At 36.1% G+C, this 21,015-nt stretch overlaps 1 protein-coding gene and 1 long non-coding RNA gene across 10 annotated transcripts in view; one reads left to right on the top strand and one right to left on the bottom strand.

The window, feature by feature from the left end:
• Positions 1 to 7,692, top strand: part of ABHD18 (abhydrolase domain containing 18) — a 53,160-nt gene extending 45,468 nt beyond the window's left edge. For all 9 annotated transcript variants that reach the window (XM_081811911.1, XM_081811910.1, XM_081811909.1 and 6 more), the window contains 3 exons: positions 2,059 to 2,437; positions 3,486 to 3,648; positions 5,026 to 7,692. In XM_081811911.1, coding sequence (XP_081668037.1) covers positions 2,059 to 2,437; positions 3,486 to 3,648; positions 5,026 to 5,077 — 594 coding nt within the window. In that variant the 3' untranslated portion in view covers positions 5,078 to 7,692. The remainder of the gene's footprint in view (positions 1 to 2,058; positions 2,438 to 3,485; positions 3,649 to 5,025) is intronic.
• LOC115941124 (uncharacterized) overlaps positions 1 to 21,015 on the bottom strand; it is an 81,357-nt gene that overhangs the window by 35,691 nt on the left and 24,651 nt on the right. Inside the window, exons 3-4 of the long non-coding RNA XR_014142874.1 lie at positions 13,783 to 13,923; positions 3,933 to 4,038 (exon numbers count right to left, since the gene is read on the bottom strand). This is a non-coding gene — a long non-coding RNA (uncharacterized LOC115941124). The remainder of the gene's footprint in view (positions 1 to 3,932; positions 4,039 to 13,782; positions 13,924 to 21,015) is intronic.

The following is a 21,015-nucleotide window of genomic DNA, read 5'->3' as shown; positions in this document are numbered from 1 at the left end:
GAAAATTTTTTGAAGGGAGAATCAAAAATTTTGATTGTCTGAAATGGCAGTGTGATCTTACCCAGCACTTTCTTTGTGCCTCTGACTCTTGGTGGTTATATACAAGTTTTTTTTGTCTCAGAACTAGTTCACAGTAATGCATAGTCAAGGAATGTTAAGATGGCTTCCTTCTTTTTTGTTATAAAAACTTTTTCCAATCAAAAGCAGTTAAAGTTGTTGGTGTACCACTCTGAGTAATTTTAGGGTGCTTGATCTTACATTTCTCAATGTTTCTAAACTTCCTTTCCCTTTCCCTTTTATATTTCTTTGATCTGGATGACTTCAATGATTTGTTCTGTTAGCCAGGTTGGTTTTTTTTTCCCCCTTGCCTTCAACCAATTTTTCCTTCCTTAATTTCTTAAATAGATTGTATGGTCATATAATTCAAGCATCATGACGTATAAAAAGACACATAATGAAACAAGTCCTACCCTTATTCCCAATTTGCCTAAGTCCTATCTCCCTCAATAACCCACTATTTATTAATATTTCAAGGAATTTTTCAAACCAATAGAAATATGAACTTTTTTCTTACCTTTTTTTATGGACTATACACAAATGTTTCCTTTTCTTTATTACTGCTGCAGAATAATCAACTATATGGGTGGATGTACCATGATTTATTAACCAGTACCCTGTTGATATTGTTTCTCATTTTCCCTAGTAACAAACAGTGCTGCAATGAATAAATTTGTACATATGTCATTTCACAAGTGTAAATTCCTAGAAATGTTGCATTTGTAATGTTATTAGATTTTGTCTAATTCTAGTTGTGTCAATTCATACTACCAGCAGGAACATGTGTATCTGTTTCCCCATAATCTCACAAATTCAGTGTGTTAGCAAACTTAAGGGTTTTGTTTTTTTTTGTCAACCTGATGGTGAAATTGGTATTGTTTTTATTTAATTTACTTAATTATAAGTGAAATTGGATATGTTTCTAAGTTTAAGAGCTATATATGTTTCATTGTCTGTGACCTTTATGTGCATGTCCTTTGCTTACTTTTTCTACTGTCATTTTGGGCTTTGTATTCACTTCTAGCTCTTAATAAATTAAAGGATTAGCTCTTTGTCATGTAAGTTACAAATATATTTTCCCAGACTGTCATTTTTTTTTCTTTTGACTCTGCCCTTAGTATTTAACAGAGTTTATTTTTACTTAAATTACATTGTACTTACAAGTGTTTAAACTTAGTATATACTTTTGAGATTTTAATAGGCAATATTTTTTCCTTGATAATTCTTCATTCTTCTTAGTTCAACCTGAGAAAGAGATTTGAGGTGGCTGATATATTACTGCCAGGATACACTCTTAAGGCTTTTGGAAGTTCTAAGATTCAGGCAGATCATGATTTCAAATCTTTGGCAATAAAAACATGATGCAGACTAAATGATACCCTTTACTGTTTAAGAGGATACATTTAGCAATATAGTATAAGTCTTTTATTTATCTTAGTCCTCAGATAAATTTTTGACATCTCTTTATTCTTTGTTACTGTTTAAGTTGTGGTAAAATATATGCAACATAAAATGTACTATTTCAACCATGTTTAGGTGTACAGGTCAATGTTGTTATTAAGTGCATTCACATTGTTGTGCAACCATCACCTCTGTCCATCACCACCATCCATCTCCAGAACTTTTTCATTTTACTCAACTGAGACTCTGTACCCACTAAACAGTAACTCTTCATTCCCCTCCTTCCAGCGCCTGGCAATCCCCACTCAATTGTCTGTCTCTATGAATCTGACTACTCTAGGTACCTCATAAAAGTTGGAATCATACAATATTTGCCGTTTGTGTCTGGCTTATTCGTTTAGCATAGTGTCTTCAGGGTTCATCCATGTTGTAGTATGTATCAGAATTTCATTCCCTTTTAAGACTAAATGATAATCCATTGTATGTATGTACTACATTTTATTTATTCATTTATTCACTGATGGAATTTGTTTTGTCTTTAACAAGGTTGTTAAATAAAATGTATTTTATACTAAATGATGTTTTCTTTTATATATTCAGACAGATTCCTTCAAAATGGGACAAGAGTTTGTGAAACACTTCCCTATGAGTGCAGACAAGCTAACTAACCTTAATGTGGTTTCTAGAACTTTAAATTTAGATATGACAGACCAAGTTGTATCCCAAAAACCTAGTGAGTGCCATAAATCTAGTAAAACATCTATCAGTGCCACATCAGAAAGACTGTTGTTGCAAGATACCTCTAAGATGCAGTGCTTCAATCAAACGCTTTCAACCAACAAAAGTAATTATACAAGTTGCAGTCCTCAGTCATATCACCTACTCAGTAAAGAACAAAGAAGAAACAATCTTCAGAAAGAGTCCTTAATATTCATGAAAGGAGTCATGGATGAATGTACTCATGTGGCAAATTTCTCAGGTACCAATTTTTATGTGAAATTAATAATGTTTGCTGATGTGTAAATATTTGTGAAATATTTTTAAAGATGTTTACAAAATAATTTTATATTTTCGAGAACATGTTTATTGTTCGCTCCAGAATGTATTTTCCAGGATAAGTTGGTTATTTAAATGTATCATATTGGGGCACCTGGGTGGCTCAGATGGTTAAGCGTCTGCCTTCGGCTCAGGTCATGATCTCAGGGTCCTGGGATCGAGTCCCGCATCGGGCTCTCTGCTTAGCAGGGAGGCTGCTTCTCCCTCTCTCTCTGCTGTTCCCCCTGTGTGTGCGCTCTCTCTGTCAAAAATAAGTAAAATTTTAAATAAATAAATAAATAAATGTATCATCTATTATCCATGAAAATCTAAAACCATCTTATTAGTTAGTTAAAACTATATTGGATTTTGTCGGGGGCAGGAGGATGCGGTAATGGGGTGATGGACATTGGGGAGGGTATGTGTTGTAATAAGCACTGAGTATTACATAAGACTGGTGAAGCACAGACCTGTACCCCTGAAACAAATAATACATTATATGTTAATTAATTGAATTTAAATTTAAAAATATATATTGGATTTTGTATCTTCTTTAGAATGTTTATCTCATTGTATTAGAGATGAATATTATGATATTATGCTATATTATTGTTGATTTTAACTTAATCATAAAGTTTTAAAGGGGCACCTGGGTGACACAGTCGGTTAAACAGCTGCCTTCAGCTCAGGTCATGATCTCAGGGTCCTGGGATCGAGCGCCAGGTCGGGCTCCCTGCTCAGCGGAGGGTGTGCTTCTCCCTCTCTGTCTTCCCCGCCACCCCCTGCTCCTTGCTAGTCTGTGCTCTCTCTCTCTTTCTCTGAAATAAATAAATAAATAATCTTTTTTAAAAAAAAGTTTTAGTTTGACAGATGTTTCACTTAATGTACTGTCAAGTGTATTTTATTTTCTAATACAATTAATAGTATTTATATAAAAATCTTAGAGCTTTTTAAAGGTATATATGTTGTATCTTTTAAAATTCTATCCCTAGTTCCAGTTGACCCAAGCCTCATTATAGTGGTTCAAGCCAAAGAAGATGCTTATATTCCACGAACAGGAGTTCGAAGTTTACAAGAAATTTGGCCCGGTTGTGAAATCCGTTATCTAGAAGGGGGTCATATTAGTGCTTATCTTTTTAAACAAGGACTCTTCAGGTAAGATGATTGGTCTAAACAGGTATCTATTTATTTACTTGCTTTTTGGAATATTTTTGCCTCAAAAAAATAGAGAAGATAGGGTATTTTTATTTTATGTTTTAGTCTTCTTTTTTCTTCCCTGCCTCCCTCAATTCTCACATTGTGGTACTTTTTCCTATCCCATCCTCTTCTTTTTTCTTTTAAAGAACTAGGGAAGTAGCATATATAGGCACATTTTATTGTGTGTTTTTACCCTCTTCAAATATTAATAACCAAGTATTTTAGGGTATAGGGAGGAATACCAGGATTTGTAAAACTTGCTTTTTCACTCCACTTTCTTCTCTCAGATGGCATGAGCATCTATGGAATAGTCCAGCGCTGTTTTTCAGTAGCAAGTGAATATTGAACCTTAAATGAGAAGTGAAATATTGGTTTTAATGTTAATAACCTTATATGACTCCAGTACTTAGTAGAAGTTATAAAAACCTTTATTCTATAACTCTAGTTTTTTGATAGCCTATATTATTTCTACTTCTCTTCAAATTTGATGGCAAAAGGTATCATTGGGATATATTTATCATTAATGGTTAAATAAATTCATTCACATGAAGTGCTTAGATCAGTGCCCTGGGCATAATGTGTCTCAAAACTGCCAGCTGTATCGCTATATAATAGAAGAATTGTGTGTATTATATGTCTGACATGTTTTAGCTCTTTTTAATCCAAGAAATAATTCTTTGTACATTGTCACTCATTTAGTTCATTTAAATAACCAACTTTTAGATGTCACCTTAAGTGTCCAATTAAAATATTAAAATATTAATATTAAATACTAATATATTAAATATATATTAAATAATATAAATATATTAAAACACATATTAATATTAAATACTAATATAGTAAAACACTCTGTGAAGGTAATATTGGAAACTAAGGCTTTTGCTTTTAGTTCAGTTGCTAGGAACATGTGTTTTTCTGGACAAAAAGCATCCTTATCATAATTTATGAAATAGGTTGAATACTACATTATGAAAAGTTATATAGCCAATTAATTTCAACATGTCACATACCTACATATATATTTTATATTGCATATATATATTATATAAATGCATGTATTATGTAAGTTCTAAGGCACCAAAAAAGTGCATCACAGAAAAGGATGGTACTTCTGAATTCATCATCAGTTGCAAGCACATTTGAGATTTTCTGCAGCTGTGGTGAAGTTACACGGATCCAAACACCCACCCTCAGGTACCTGCCTCTTTCAAAGCTAGTTGGAGAGGAAGTCAGGTTGCAAGCCACAGGTCACTTTGGAAGTAACTTATAAGAAAAGTACTGTCTTCCTTTTTTGCTCATTACTTACAGTTTTTCTTTCATCTTTAATTTTAGACGAGCCATCTATGATGCATTTGAACGCTTCCTCCATAAATACGCTAACTGATTGGATCACTGTATGTAACCAGTATGGCCATCATGTTTCTTACAAAAGGAGTTTTTCATCCTTTGATGATAAGAACAAGCAGACAGCACTATGTATATATAACTGCTATCAATTTAGTCTGGAATTCATTGTTATGATCAGTCAACAATGATCTTTAAATACATGTGAATAATTTTAAACCAATATTTGGATGAAATAATGTTGAAGTATTTTGTTATTCTTTTGTGGGAATCCCATAGACACAATATCCAGTCTGTTGTTACTATTTATGAAAACTTTAAATTTTTAATTGTGAATAATTTATTAATTAAAATAAATTTATTCATAGAAACCTTATTGATTTTTAAAGAACTGCTAAATCAAGCTAAGTTTGTAATACATCAGCATGTATTGTATACCCCTGTATGATAGTTTTACTATTGACTTGATTTGAGAACATGTTTCTTTCTTATCTTCAACTTTAATTTCTGCAATGGCAATACTTTTTTTTTTTTTTAAGATTTTATTTGACAGAGACACAGCGAGAAAGGGAACACAAGCAGGGGGAGTGGGAGAGGGAGAAGCAGGCCTCCCGCAGAGCAGGGAGCCTGATGCGGGGCTCGATCCCAGGACCCCGGGATCATGACCTGAGCCGAAGGCAGACGCTTAATGACTGAGCCACCCAGGCGCCCCTGCCATGGCAATACTTAATGATGTATAAGATCCGTTAACTTTGAATTCTAAAAAAATCCTGATTGCTTCCTACTTAAGTAGCTTTAATAATTAAAACAAATGTGGGAATACAGATAAGATGCATATGACTTGGCTGAACTTTAAAACTTTGCCAAATACGAGGTTAGAAAATGATGCCAAACATATTTCCCCTACTTAAGAAGTTTCAATTCATAAGAAATGGAAATAATGAAAGACCTATTACATTACTTGATACTGTGTCTTAACATTTTCTTATATACCTACTCTGGGTTTGCTAAACATCTAACTTTAGTTAGATATACTTCATAGCTTTGGCTTTTTAATTTCAGAAATTAAATATGAAATTGATTTGTTCCATATAACTTCATTTTACAGAAAAGATATAATAATACTAACTTTTTTAAGTGGAAGATTATATGGTTAGATTTGGTGCTTTTTATGTTAAACTTCTCAAGCTAAGATCTAAAATGTTTGAAAAAAGTAGAAAATATTTTTGGGAATTGTATCAAGGTTTGGAATAAATGTATTTGAGTTTTATTTGTTTGAAATCTGTGTTGTCTATGGATTATTTTAAAATATGTATTCCTGATCTAGCAAGGATATTTGAATTATAATGTGCCTTCATAGACTTTTAAAAGATTTTATTTATCACTAATGTCTCCATCACTTTAACTTTTTAAAAATTATTTCAAAGTCACTAATGTGAAGTCATTGATGGTATACAAAATTGTAAATTCTGTAAAACTGCTTTGGCATAGCAAACCAGACCTATTTGGTTACAGCCACTTGGCCTATAGCAATTTTATATCTTCAGACTAGAACCTTTACTTTTAACTGAAAGTATAAAATGTATTAAAATTCTTAAACAAAATACCCTTTAAAGATAAAGTAAGACTTATTGTCAAATGAATTACAAGTATTTTCTTAGTATGTAATGAGGCAATATGATTGAATGCTTTCTGAATTATACCTTAGTAAAACCAATATTTATTTTTTACCTAAATATTTCTTACTAAGCAATAATGTACAATGACTTTCTGTTGGTAAAAGAATGAAATTTCATTTCATTTTAATTAACTTTTAGGCATAACTAGTTTTTCCCAAATAAATGTGAAAGGAAGTATTTTAAAAATTTCATCTCTTAACCAGATGTTTTTAAGAATATTATCCACGCAACTTCCTAAACTGATTAATTCAAGGTGCAAAATACCTTTTCTTAAAGTTTTTATATCCACTTATCCCAAAATAGTGACTCAGGCTTTCTATATATATCTATATATACACATATATATAACATTATGTATATATATATATAATGTGTAAGGTATATATGTTACATATATAACACTAATAGCTATATACATAAGTGTTATATATATATATAATAGTTATATATATAAAGTGACAACATATGTATTTTAAAAAGTGCTGTCTGCCATTTTGAGAATTGCGTACATAAACTGCTAAAAATTCATTTAGGCCAGAGCTGCAAACTGGCAGTCAATACAGGCCAGCTTGGCCCACAGCTGTTTATTCAGTGTACATAATATTTCAAAATTGAATTTGAAGTCTTTTGACTGGGCATGCATGCCCTAGTTTGCCACAGTCTGATAGACTCCCTTTTTTATCAGGGTACTTCACTACTTTGTGTTTCCTTCTTAGCCCTGAACACATCTGAGTTTGAGACCCCTGATTTAGATCTGTGGTTACAAAAGTTTCTGAATTTCATGATTTGCTAATGTTGTAATTACTATTAATTATTTTAACATATGAATGAATTTTAGATTGTTTGTTATGAATGTAATTTTTTAATGTGGTGTTTTCTCTCATAAAGATTATTTAATTAACACTGTAACTGAAAAGTTTTTAAATCATTTCCAGATATTTTATACTTCACAATAAAAGTCTATATAAAAAGTTAATTATTTCATATATTCAAGAAGATTTATTCTGAATACAGAATACACGTGTCACATTTGATTAATGTATCCAAACTTGAATTGAGTGTGTGTTCTTCCTTAGTTCTATTATAAACCAAACAAGGTAAGGCAGAAAGAAGGGAGGCTCTAGCAGAATAGTATTCAGTATCTGCAACAAGAGCCAGATTTCTCCCCCAAATATGAGTGATCCCAGGGAAACTAGCATTCTGACAAACCATACTTATCTGAATGTTGTATAATTAGATATAATTCTTGGATATAATTGGATTTTTGCTAGTAAATGTTATAAGCAATTAAAATCTAGAGATAAATATAGGACTGAGAATGGGGATGCTGGGTAGAGGCCGCTATAGAAACTGGGTTTGGAAATGAAAGATTTTGGCAAGTGAGACAAAGGGAATAGAGGTACCATTTGGACCGTTTTTGCAGGAGTAGAATAACTTAATTCTAGGAATATTCTTATAAGCAGAATCCTAGGAAGCCAATGATTTCATGAAGAACTTTGAAAACACTAGAAAATTTTGGACCAAAACCCAGAAAGATTTTCCTCAGGACCAAAGGAGCTAACGTGCAGATTCACCAGACTGTGTTAATTAAAAAAAAAAAAAGGTAAACTTACCATGAAAAGTCTATTCTTTATATAAACCCGTGACTAACTGAGGTGTAACTGTTTTCCTATATAATGTACTGGATAATTCCATAGAAATAAAGTTGTATCCTAGCACTTTGCTATTCAAAGTGTGGTCAGTAGACTGGCAGCATCCTCTGAGAGCTTGTTAGAAATTTAGAATCTCAAGCACCATCCCAACCTTACTGAGTCATAATTTGCATTTGAATAGGATAATTCAACTACACATTAAATTTTCAAAAACACCCATTTAGAATCAGTGGTACTCATATTTTAGCTTGCATTGAAATCACCTGGAACTTTGTTACAACAGATTTCTAGACCCCACTACCCTATCTGATTCAGTAAGTGGGGCAGGGCTCGTGAATTTGTATTTCTAACAAGTTTCCTAGGATGCTGTTGCTGTCTGTCCAGGGGTTATACTTAACCCCAAAGAGTCATGGCTCTAATCAGATCTCAGGCCTGGAACATAATAGAATCACCTGGGGAGTTTTAGAAGCCTAGGTAAGTGGCTGTTCTTAACCTATGCTGAATCTCTTACCCTAGAGATTCAAATTCAATTGGCTTGCAGTTGGTATTTTTAAAGCTCCATAGGTAATTCTACTGTGCAGCCAGGTTTAAGAACCACGTGCTCTGAAGGACTCAAGGGAAGAAGACTAGCTGTTGAAGGAAAGAATGGATGTAAAGTCAGTAAAACAACATAGATTTTGGAAAGGAATTCCTGATATTCTGGTTGTTACCAGCACCTCAGAAGTATTCAAGTAGCCAAGAGGGCCTGTGTTCCTTCTGCTTCTGCTCTTTCGTTATGGGTACACATGTGTTAGAAAGAGTAGGATGAGCTGGGGGTGGATTTGGGCACTTACGTGCAGCGGAGCTTCTTTAAATCTTAAACATTAACTCATCTTAGCAACTTAAAGCAGAGACAAGTATGAGCAAAGAAATGCTAACCTCTTCCCTGTATTTTCTTCAACCATAAAGATTACATCTTCCCTTCTTAACCTTCTGAAATTGCTTTTAAAAATGCACATATGATGGCTCTTTGAAAAGTTAAAGCATGTCTTTAGAAATCATTCCTTTCACTTCCAGAGCAGTTACTCCTCGACTTTTCCATCCATCTCAGTCAACAAAGTAGTTGCCTTTATTATGGTATGTTTTAGAGACACTTGTTACCAACTCAAACCTTTGATCCATTTCCCTTGCCCTGTAGATGACATCTGACTTTAAGTCCTTACACTCAGGCAGAAGACAATTACTGATCCTGCTGAGTTTTTACTCAAGTTCAACTGTAAACCTACACCAACAATTTCACCTGCTAAGCATCCTTTCCCCAAGTCACAATGACGTAGGAAAGACCCTAGGGTTCAAAGCCAACAGCCAAGAAAGAATTCTTGAGATGTCTGGTGCAAAAAGGTGGTTTTATTAAAGCACGGGGACAGGACCTGTGGGCAGAAAGAGCTGCACTGGGGTCATGAGGAGCGGCCCATTATAGACTTTCAAGTTGGGAGGGGGTTAGGGATAGTGTAAGCCTCCCAGGTATTTTGGAAACAAGGTTTCCAGGATCCTGAGGGGGCTTGCTATTGTTAGGAAAGGTCATTTCTTACTGTTTAGTAAAAATTCAGTAATGAGACCCTTCAGATGTGTATCCGTGGGTCATATGCTTGGGGGATGATTGCTAACATGTATCTTGGGGGAGGGGGGGTGGGTAGAGATAAAGGAAGTTTCCAAAGGAATTTTTATATGTTAAAGGAGACTTACAGGATCCTGGGGGTGGGGCTAAGACTGTCTCTTGCCCTTAGCCAAGTAGCAGCATTGAGGCAGTTGAGTCCCTACAGGAATGTCACTCTGCCTGTTTTAAGAACTTGTCAATTGGGGCTGTAGATAGTAAGGAAATTTACTAATTTTTCTTCTGCCTTTGTTTCCCACATCAACAACTCCTCAAAAAACAATTGGCTAATTGATAGACAGTGATAATATGCAATGCAAATTTATTTTTTACTTGGAACTATAAATATGTTTGTACACTTATTACTTCACTGGCTTCTTTCTAAATGTCATTTTATACCAATGTTGTCTTAGATTATAAAATAGAAAATAAATTGGTAATTTGAGAGCTGTAATGGGAAGCCCTTTTAAGTAATAAAATCTTCCTTGAGAAGAGATAGGTTTGCTGTCGCTTGCAGAACTGTATCATCAGGACTCTCTGGGGTTTGCTCTTATTTCTGCTTTAGGGTCATGTCTTTAATTCACTCTTCCGTATCTCCAAAATGAATGGAGATTCTGGGGGCTAGTCTAGTAATTTTCTTTGTGTCGTGACACCTACCAGGTCTTCAGGTTTTCATATCAGAAGGTAGGGAAATCACATCTCTCCTTGGACTGAATTCATCAGAATAGACAAGGAAAAGATTCACCAAATGCACATTTCTTTTTAAGAATATTTGTAAAACAAAGAACGGTATATGAGAGTTATGACTATATTTTAAGAGGACAGGGACCACAGTGATTATCACATTCGCAAACCCAAACTTGCAACCTCATAGCCAGACACCAGATAGACAGATTTACATATATTGCATTTAAGTCCACTTATTCGTTCATTTGTTTATTGATTCACTTAAAAAATATTTACTGAGTACCAGAGACAAAGCAGTCCAATAGGATGCTTAAGACAGTTTTCAAGGGACTAGACCAGTTCCCTTTAACTTGACTTCTACAGAAATTTCTGGCTTAGTTCTATACATAGACTGATTTTTTAAGAGCTTTATTAAAATATAATTTAGACATCATACAATTCATTGATTTAAAGTATATGATATTAGGGGCGCCTGGGTGGCTCAGTCATTAAGCGTCTGCCTTCAGCTCAGGTCATGATCCCAAGGTCCTGGGATCGAGCCCCGCATCAGGCTCCCTGTTCAGCAGGAAGCCTGCTTCTCCCTCTCCTACTCCCCCTGCTTGTGTTCCCTCTCTCACTGTGTCTCTCTCTGTCAAATAAATAAATAAAATCTTTAAAAAAAAATAAAGTATATGATATTAGAGTTTTGAGTATATTACATTATTAATTTTTTAAATTGTGGTAAAACTATAAAACATAAAACTTGCAATTTTAACCACTTTTAAATGAGCAAATCAGAGGCATTACATTCACAATGTTGTGCAACCATCACCACTATTTCCCAAACTTTTTAACACCCTACATAAACTGATTTTTTTTTAAGATTTTATTTATTTATTTGAGAAAGAGAGAAGAGAGGGAGAGCACAAGCAGGGTGATGGGCAGAGAGAGAAGCAGACTCCCCGCTGAGCAGGGAGCCCGATGAGGGGCTTGATCCTGGCACTCTGGGATCATGACCTGAGCAGAAGGCAGACGCTTAACCAATTGAGCCACCACTGAGCCACCCAGGTGCCCCTGATTTTTTTTTTTTTAAAATAGGCTCTGCACCTAACACAGAACCAAACTCGGGGCTTGAACTCACAACCTTGAGATCAAGACCTGAGTAAAGATCAAGAGTTGGACACTCAACCAACTGAGCCACCCAGGCATTCCCTACATAAACTGATTTTTATTTATTTTATTTTTTATTTTTTGAAGATTTTTATTTATTTGACAGAGAGAGAGAGAGAGCATAAGCAGGGGGAGAAGCAGGCAGAGGGAGAGGGAGAAGCAGACTCCCTGCTGAGCAGGGAGCCCGAAGCAGGGCTTGATCCCAGGACCCTGGGATCATGACATGAGCCCAAGGCAGATGCTTAACCAACTGAGCCACCCAGGTGCCCCCATAAACAGATTTTTAAACAGTTCTTTGAAATTGATGGAAAAGTCTTACTCTTCTCAGTTCTACCACTGGACACAATACCCCTATGTGTTTTAAGCATCCCAGTGTGTTCTTCATCCCAACTTTTATTGGAATTCATGTCAGTCCTAACATTTGCTATCACTAAATAAACTCCTCAATTTCTTCAACACTCATTAACTCAACTTTTAGAACAGAGATGCACACCAGAGAGCTACACTTTATCTTCTAAGGTTAACTTTGCTGACTTAACTTCCATCAATATCTTAATTCAATAACCTCTAAAGTCAACTTAAAGGTATCTGAAAACTCAAAATACCCAAAATCAAACTCATTATCCCTGTCACCCAGGAATTTCCCAAGCTTCCCCCAATCCATTCTTCGTTATTCATATTTTTGGTTTTTGGTAGCCACCATCTATCCAGTTAAACAAACAAACAAAAGGAACATCCTTGACCCTTATACTCTCCTCTCATAATGACCCAGTCTTATTATTTCCCAAATATGTCAATAATCTGCTCCTTTCCAAACCCACTACCATAGTCTTGGTTCAGGATTTCGTTATCTTTTCTCAGAGTGACTTCAATATCCTTTACAAAAACCATTTTTTAAGAGTTAACAATGTAAGGGGCGCCTGGGTGGCTCAATCAGTTAGGTGTCTGACTTTTTTTTTTTTTTTTTAATTGATTTGACATAGAGACAGAGAGAGAGGGAACACAAGCAGGGGGAGTAGGAGAGGGAGAAGCAAGCCACTAGCTGAGCAGGGAGCCCGATGTGGGGCTCGATCCCAGGACGCTGGGATCATGACCTGAGCTGAAGGCAGACGCCCAACCGTCTGAGCCACCCAGGCACCCCTAGGTGTCTGACTCTTGATCTCCGCTCAGGTCTTGATCTCACGGTCGTGAGTTTGCATCAAGCATTGGGCTCCACGCTGGGCACAGAGCCTACTTAAACAAAAAAGGTTAATAATGTAATATCTGCACATTTAAATAATTAGTATTACTACAACTATTAGACAACATATAGAACATGCCATGCATCCAGCACACTTTTAACATTATACATTTATTCTTCACAACCATCCCTGTGGGGTAGAAACAATTTTAAATGGGACTCAAAGCCAGGCAGTCTAGTTCCACAGGCTATGCTCTTACCCACTGGGCCATACTTACTTTTTTTAATAAAAAGTCCCATAAGGCTCCTTCTACCTTACCATCTGTCCCTAGTCCCAGTCCTCATTAAATGTAGCCTTTCTATAATTTTAGCTGATTCTTCTATTTACCTCCATAATTCTAAATAATGTGCTTACACTTGACATCAATTGTAGACACTGATATTGTTACCGTATTTGAGACTATATTCCTTGTAAGCTACAAATGACAGTTTTTCCTTCAGAATGAAATTATATCACAATTTTTGGTTAAATGAGTATATAATATTTGACTATGACTAAGTAAATACTGTTCACTGCTGAACTAAGCATATTTTATTACAATTCTACTTTGTTTTCCTGTAGTTAATTGCTTTGCTTCTTTACCTATGCACTTAAAACTTTACTTTTTTCCAAATTCTGTAAAGAGATCAGCCAAGCAATGTAAGAATGATTTCGCCGGATTTTCAAATAACATATAAGTTCCACTTTTAACCCTGGTGACCCACCTCTCCCAATTCTCTCCAGCCTTCTTTCCTCTAGTACTAGTAGTTCTTCTCTTGTGTTGAATGTCCTGTTTTCTGATTTCTCTGATTTCCTTTTTCTTGGTTTTCTTCGTAGTTTAGAAGCAGCACATCCTCTGGTAGCTTCTTGAGAAAGGAGTAATAGGAAGTTTTGAAGCTTATATATTTGAAAATTCTTCTCTTCTCACTTTTTTCCCCCAAATTTTTATTTAAATTCTAGTTAGTTAAAATACAGTGCAATATTGGTTTCAGGAGTAGAATTCAGTGGTTCATCACTTACATACAACACCCAGTGCTCATCATAACAAGTGCCCTCCTTAATACCCATCACCATCTAGCCCATTCCCCACCCACCTCCCTCCAATAACCCTCAGTGTGTTCTCTATCATTAGGAGTCTCTTATGGTTTATTTCCCTCTCTCTCCCCACCCCATATGTTCATTTATTTTGTTTCTTAAATTCCACATGAGTGAAATCATATGGTATTTGTCTTTCTCTGATTGACTTATTTCACTTAGCATAATATGCTCTAGCTCCATCCATGTTGTTGAAATTGGCAAGATTTCATTCTTTTTGATAACTGAGTAATATTCCATTGTATATACATACCACATCTTCTTTATCCATTCATCAGTTGATGGACATTTGAGCTTTTTCCAGTTTGGCTATTGTTGATAATGCCACTGTAAACATCAGGGTGCATGTACCTCTTCAAATCAGTATCTTTGTATCCTATGGGTAAATACCTAGGAGTGCAATCACAAATCATATGGTAGTTTTATTTGTAACATTTTGAGAAACCTCCATACTGTTTTCCGAGTGGCTGCACCAGTTTGCATTCCCACCAACAGTGTAAGAGTGTTCCCCTTTCTCTGCACCCTCCAACACCTGTTGTTTGGGTCATTAATTTTAGCCGTTCTGACAAGTGTGAGGTGGTATCTCATCATGGTTTTGATCTGTATTTCCCTGATGATGAGTGATATTGAGCATCTTTTCTTTCAAGTGTTTGTTGGATATCTTCTTTGGAAAAATGTCTACTCATGTCTTCTGCCCATTTCTTAACTGGATTATTTGTTTTTTTGGGTGTTGAGATTGATAAGTTCCTTATAGATTTTTGGATACCAACCCTTTATTGGATATGTCATTTGCAAATATTTGCTCCCATTCTATGGCTGCCTTTTAGTTTTATCGATTATTTCCTTTGCTGTGCAGAAGCTTTTTATCTTGATGAAATCCCAATAGTTCATTTTTGCTTTTGTTTCCCTTGCCTCCAGTGACGTGTAAGAAGTTGCTACAGCTGAGGTCAAAGAGGTTGCTGCCTATGTTCTTCTCTAGGATTTTGAAGGCTGCCGTCTTACATTTAGGTCTTTCATCCATTTTGAATATATTTTTGTTTTTTGGTGTAAGAAAGTGGTCCAGTTTCATTCTTCTGCATGTGGCTGTTCAGTGTTCCCAACACTATTTGTTGAAGAGACTCTTTTTTCCATTGGATATTCTTTCCTGCTTTGTCGAAGATTACTTAACCACATAGTTGTGGGTCCATTTCTGGGTTTTCTATCTCTTCTCACTTTTGATTGATAGTTTGGTGGAGTACTGACCTCCACAGTAAAGACATATCCTTTAGAACTTGGAGTATCACTCTACTGTCTTTTAGCATTCAAAGTTACAGATAAGAACTCTAATGTCATTTTAGTTTCATTTTTTTGGTACAAGACTTCTTTTTTTTTCTCTTTTAAGATTTTTTTAACTTCTTAACTTCTCATATCAGCATATGAAATCTCATTATGATATTTTTTTCATGTCTTCTTTTAATTATGAGATAATTCAAACATATGGAAAATACTATAACAAGGGGCCCCTGGGTGGCTCAGTCAGTTAAGTGTCTGCCTTCAGCTTGAGTCATGATCCTGGGGTCCTGCGATTGAGCCCTGCGTTGGGCTCCCTGCCAGTGGGGACTCTGCTTCACCCTCACCACTTGCCCTCCTCCCTCCCCCCTCTTCGTGCGTGTGCTCTCTCTCTCAAATAAATAAATAAAATCTTTTTTAAAAATACTATAACAAGAACCCATGTATCCATTACTGTGATTAAACAGGTGTAAGGGCACCTAGGTGGCTCAGTCGGTTAAGCATCAGCCTTTGGCTTAGGTCATGATCCCCGGGTCTTGGGATGGAGTCCTGCATCGCGCTCCCTGCTCAGCGGGGAGCCTACTTCTCCCTCTCCCTCTGCCTGCCACTCCCCCTGCTTGTACTCTCTCTCTCACACACTCTCACTCAAAATAAATCTTAAAAAAAATAAATGTGTTAAATCTTTGCCATAGTTCTTCAGATATCTTTTTACTTAAAGAAATAGTGAAGATATATATGCACCAAAAAATAAAGCAACCAACTATATAAAACAGAAACTACAGGAAATACAAGAAGTAGCTGGAAACACACTAATAATAGGAGACTTTAACAAACCATTTTCAGTACAAGATAGTTCATGTGAACAAAAATTAAATAAGAGTATATGCCAGCACCGTCCAACAGAACTGTCTATAATGATGGAAAGGTACAACATCTGCTCTATCCAATAGAGTAGTTACTAGCCACCTGTGGTTATAAGTATGTGAAATGAGACTATCATAACTGAGGAACTGAATTTTTAATTTTATTTAATTAAATTTAAATTTAAAAATTATTCTATTTTTTAAAAATATTTTATTTATTTGACAGAGAGAGACACAGCAAGAGAGGGAACTCAAGCAGGGGGAGTGGAGAAGCAGGCTTCTCCCGCTGAGCAGGAAGCCCAATGCAGGGCTCAATCCCAGGACCCTGGGATCATGACCCAAGCCGAAGGCAGACACTTAACTGAGCCACCCAGGCACCCCTAAAAATTATTTTAAATAGCCTCAGGTAACTAGTGTTTATTGTATTGACAGATACAAAAAATCTAAGTGACACACTAAGATATTTTGGATATATGTCAAGCATTATTCTCCAATAATAGAATATAAGTTTTCTCAGGGCACATGGAACATTTCCAAAAGTCATATATTAGGGCACAAAGAAAACCAGTATATTTCAAAAAGTAGAAATATTACAAACAACACTCTCTCATCACATACAATAAAACCAAAATTTAAAAATAAAACGAATTACTCCAAAACTACAGTAATAATCAAAACATTTTGGTATACTAGAAGAAAAACAGACATAAAGAACAAGGGGATACAATAGACAGACCAGAAATAAACCCTCAAATATATGGTCAAATGAATTTTGATGAGTGTCAAGACTATTCAATGAACAAAGGAACAGTCTTTACTTTTTTAAAAAATATTTTATTTATTTATTTGGGAGAGAGAGAACAAGCACAAGCATGAGCAGGGGGAGAGGCAGAGGGAGAAGCAGACTCCCTACTGAGCAGGGAGCCTAATGCGGGGCTCGATCCCAGGACCCCAGGATCATGACTGGAGCCGAAGGCAGACACTTAATTGACTGAGCCACCCAGGCGTCCCAGGAACAGTCTTTTCAACAGATGGTACTGGGATAACTAGATATCCAGTTGTAAAAGAATGAAGTTGGACCCTTGACACAATATACAAAAAATTAACTCAAAATGGGTCAAAACCTAACTGTAAGAGCTAAAACTATAGAAGTCTTAGGAGAAGACACAGGGAGAAAGCTTCAGGACATTGAATTTGGCAATGATTTTTTGTACATGACATCAAGAGCACAGGCAACAAAAGAAAAATTGGACTTCATCGAATTTAAAAACTTTTGGGCATCAAAGAACACTAGCAAGACTGAAAGGCAACCAGAATGGGAGAAGAAATTTACAAATCATATACCTGATAAGGGATTAATATCCAGAATATTTAAAGAACTACAACTCAACAGAAAACAACCCAATTAAAAAATGAGCAAAGGGGGCGCCTGGGTGGCTCAGTTGGTTAAGCGACTGCCTTCCGCTCAGGTCATGATCCTGGAGTCCCGGGATCGAGTCCCGCATCGGTCTCCCTGCTCAGCGGGGAGTCTGCTTCTCCCTCTGACCCTCCTCCCTCTCATGCTCTCTGTCTCTCATTCTCTCTCGCGCAAATAAATAAAATCTAAAAAAAAAAAAAAAAAAAAAAAAATGAGCAAAGGACTGGAATAGACATTTCTCCAAAAGGGAGATGCAAATGGCCAATAAATACATGAAAAGATCACCAGGGGAATGCAAATCAAAACCACAATGAGATACCATTTCACTTCCATTAGGATGGCTATTAACAAAAAATGGCAAATAACAACTGTTGGTGAGGTTGTGGAGAAACTGGAATCCTTATGTGTTTATGGTATGAATATAAAATGGTACAGCCACTATGGAAAACAGTATAGCAGTTCCTCAAAAAATTAAACATTGAATTATCATATGATTCACCAATTCTTCTTCTAAGTATCTACCCAAAATCACTGAGAGCAGGAACTCAAACAGATACTTATACATCAATGTTCATAGTAGCATTATTCGCAAGAGCCAAAAAGTGGAAATAACCCAAATGTTAATTGACAGATGAATGAATAAAGAAAATATGGTATCTGTATATAATGAAATATGATTCAGTCTTAGAAAGGAATGAAATTCTGGGGCACCTGGGTGGCTCAGTTGGTTGTGTCAGACTCTTGGTTTCGGCTCAGGTCATGATCTTGCAGTTGTGGGATCAAGCCTGGCGTCAGGCTCTGTGCTCAGTTCAGAGTTTGCTCCAGATTCTCTCTTCCTCTCCCCTCCACTCACTCTCTATCTCAAATAAATAAAATCTTAAAAAAAAAAAGGGAAGAAAGAAAAAGGAATGAAATTCTGACACATGCTGCAACGTGGATGAACCTTAGAAAAAAGCTAAGTGAAATAATCCAGATGCAAAGAGAAAATGATGTATCATTCCACTACTATGAAGTATCTAGAGAAGTCAAATTCAGAGACAAGTAGAATGTTGGTTGCCAAGGGCTGAGAATAGTGAGGGAACAGGAGGTTTGTTTGATGGGTACAGAGTTTGTTTAGGAAGTTAAAAAATTTCTGGAAACAGATGGTGGTGATGGTTGAACAATGTGAATGCACATGATGCCACTGAACTGTACATTCAAAAAATGGTTAACTTAGCACAATTTTAGAAAAGAGTAATAAATGCAATATCGAGAAATTTCTCGATAAGGAGGGGCCAGGATGTAAAGATAGCAGAGAACTGTAACCTTGCTTTGGGAAACTCTGCAAGAAAGGCCAGTATGACTAGATGGAGAAATGGTTTCAAATTAAATTTTGTTTTATGGTAAACATTAAAGTTTGTCTATATATTGATGAGAATGATCCAGGAGAGAAGAAACTATTGATTCAGTAAAGGGATAACAGAACAAATTCCTTAAATAGGAAAGAAACATTTCAAAACTTATTGTAAAACCAAAAGATTTCATAATTGACTAATTTTCCTGATTGAAAACTTTGTATTCTTTGAACATTGTTAAACAAGAAAATAGGAGTATTTTTATAATTTTATTACTGAATTTTCAGTCTTGGAATTGTATTTTTTTAATTAGGCATTAAATGTTCTAGGTAGTCTTTTTTTTTTTTAAAGATTTTATTTATTTATCAGAGAGCGAGAGAGAGAGAGCACAAGTCGGGGAACAGAAAGCAGAGGGAGAGGGAGAAGCAGGCTCTCTGCTGAGCAGGGAGCACCAATGCAGGACTCGATCCCAGGACCCCGGGATCATGACCTGAGCCGAAGGCAGCCGCTTAACCGACTGAGCCACCCAGGCACCCCATAGGTAGTCTATCTTCTTAAGACATAGATGTCAACATAATATGTAGCCTTCTATGAAATATATATTTTTCCAAGTGTCCAGTTAAAGTATAGTAATATCCTTTCACAGTAAATACCCATACTTTTACTGAGGTTTTTAAATTAAATACTACTGTCCTTGGATAAAACTCTCAAAGTAACATCTAATCGTACACATTTTTTTTTTAAAGATTTTATTTATTTGACAGAAAGAGACAGCGAGAGAGGGAACTACAAGCGGGAGAGGAAGAGGCAGGCTTCCCCCCGAGCAGGGAGTCCAACGCAGGGCTCGATCCCAGGACCCTGGGACCATGACCTGAGCCGAAGGCAGACGCTTAACGACTGAGCCACCCAGGCGCCCTTAATTGTACACATTTAAAGAGATACTCTATAGTAGTATGATTTCACCTTATATTTTTTTTTCTCAATTGACTAAAGACCTATATCTGATCTTCCTGTATTTTTCACTTAGATTTTAACTGGCAAATGACAAACTAAAATTTCTAAATTGTTCAAAACAAAAGGAAATTCTTAAATATGGGTTTTCACCCTATCATCGAACAATAATGGCTAAGAAAATTTTCCTTTAAGATTTCCTAAGATCAGGGCGCCTGGGTGGCTCAGTCGTTAAACGTCTGCCTTCGGTTCAGGTCATGATCCCAGGGTCCTGGGATCGAGTCCCGCATTGGCCTCCTTGCTCGGCGGGAAGCCTGCTTCTCCCTCTCCCACTCCCCCTGCTTGTGTTCCCTCTCTCGCTGTGTCTCTCTCTGTCAAATAAATAAATAAAATCTTTAAAAAAAAAAAAAGATTTCCTAAGATCTTTTAGAAAGGTTAAACATAAAAATTTCAGGTGAAAAGGTAAGATTATATCAGCAAATAATCAACCAAGAAACAGGAAGTTATGGAAAATGTCTAGAAACCCGTATTTTTTATGTATATAAATATACACATATTTATACATATATTTTGTCTGTCAGCTGAGAGGGCCTGGAATCAATGATACACCAGTAACAAGTATCACATCTAGTGCACAGATCTTGGTTTCTTTTCTTTCTTTTTTTTTTTTTTTTTAAAGATTTTATTTACTTATTTGACAGAGAGAGATATAGCGAGAGAGGGAACACAAGCAAGGGGAGTGGGATTGGGAGAAGCAGGCTTCCTGCGGAGCAGGGAGCCTGATGCGTGACTCGAACCCAGGACCCTGGGACCATGACCTGAGCCCAAGGCAGACGCTTAACGACTGAGCCACCCATGGGCCCTTTTCTTTTTTTTTTTTAACTCACAACCCTGAGATCAAGACCCGAGCTGAGATCAAGAGTCAGATGCTTAACTGACTGAGCCACCCAAGCTCAGGTTTTATTTAAATTCCAGTTAGTTAACATACAGTGTAATATTAGTTTCAGATGTACAATATAATGATTCAAC

Source organism: Leptonychotes weddellii, chromosome 2 (assembly GCF_054177405.1).
Source record: "Leptonychotes weddellii isolate Sample4059 chromosome 2, ASM5417740v2, whole genome shotgun sequence".
Lineage (NCBI taxonomy): Eukaryota > Metazoa > Chordata > Mammalia > Carnivora > Phocidae > Leptonychotes > Leptonychotes weddellii.
Note: the sequence above shows the minus strand (reverse complement) of the source record. Positions and strands in the feature narration are given on the sequence as shown.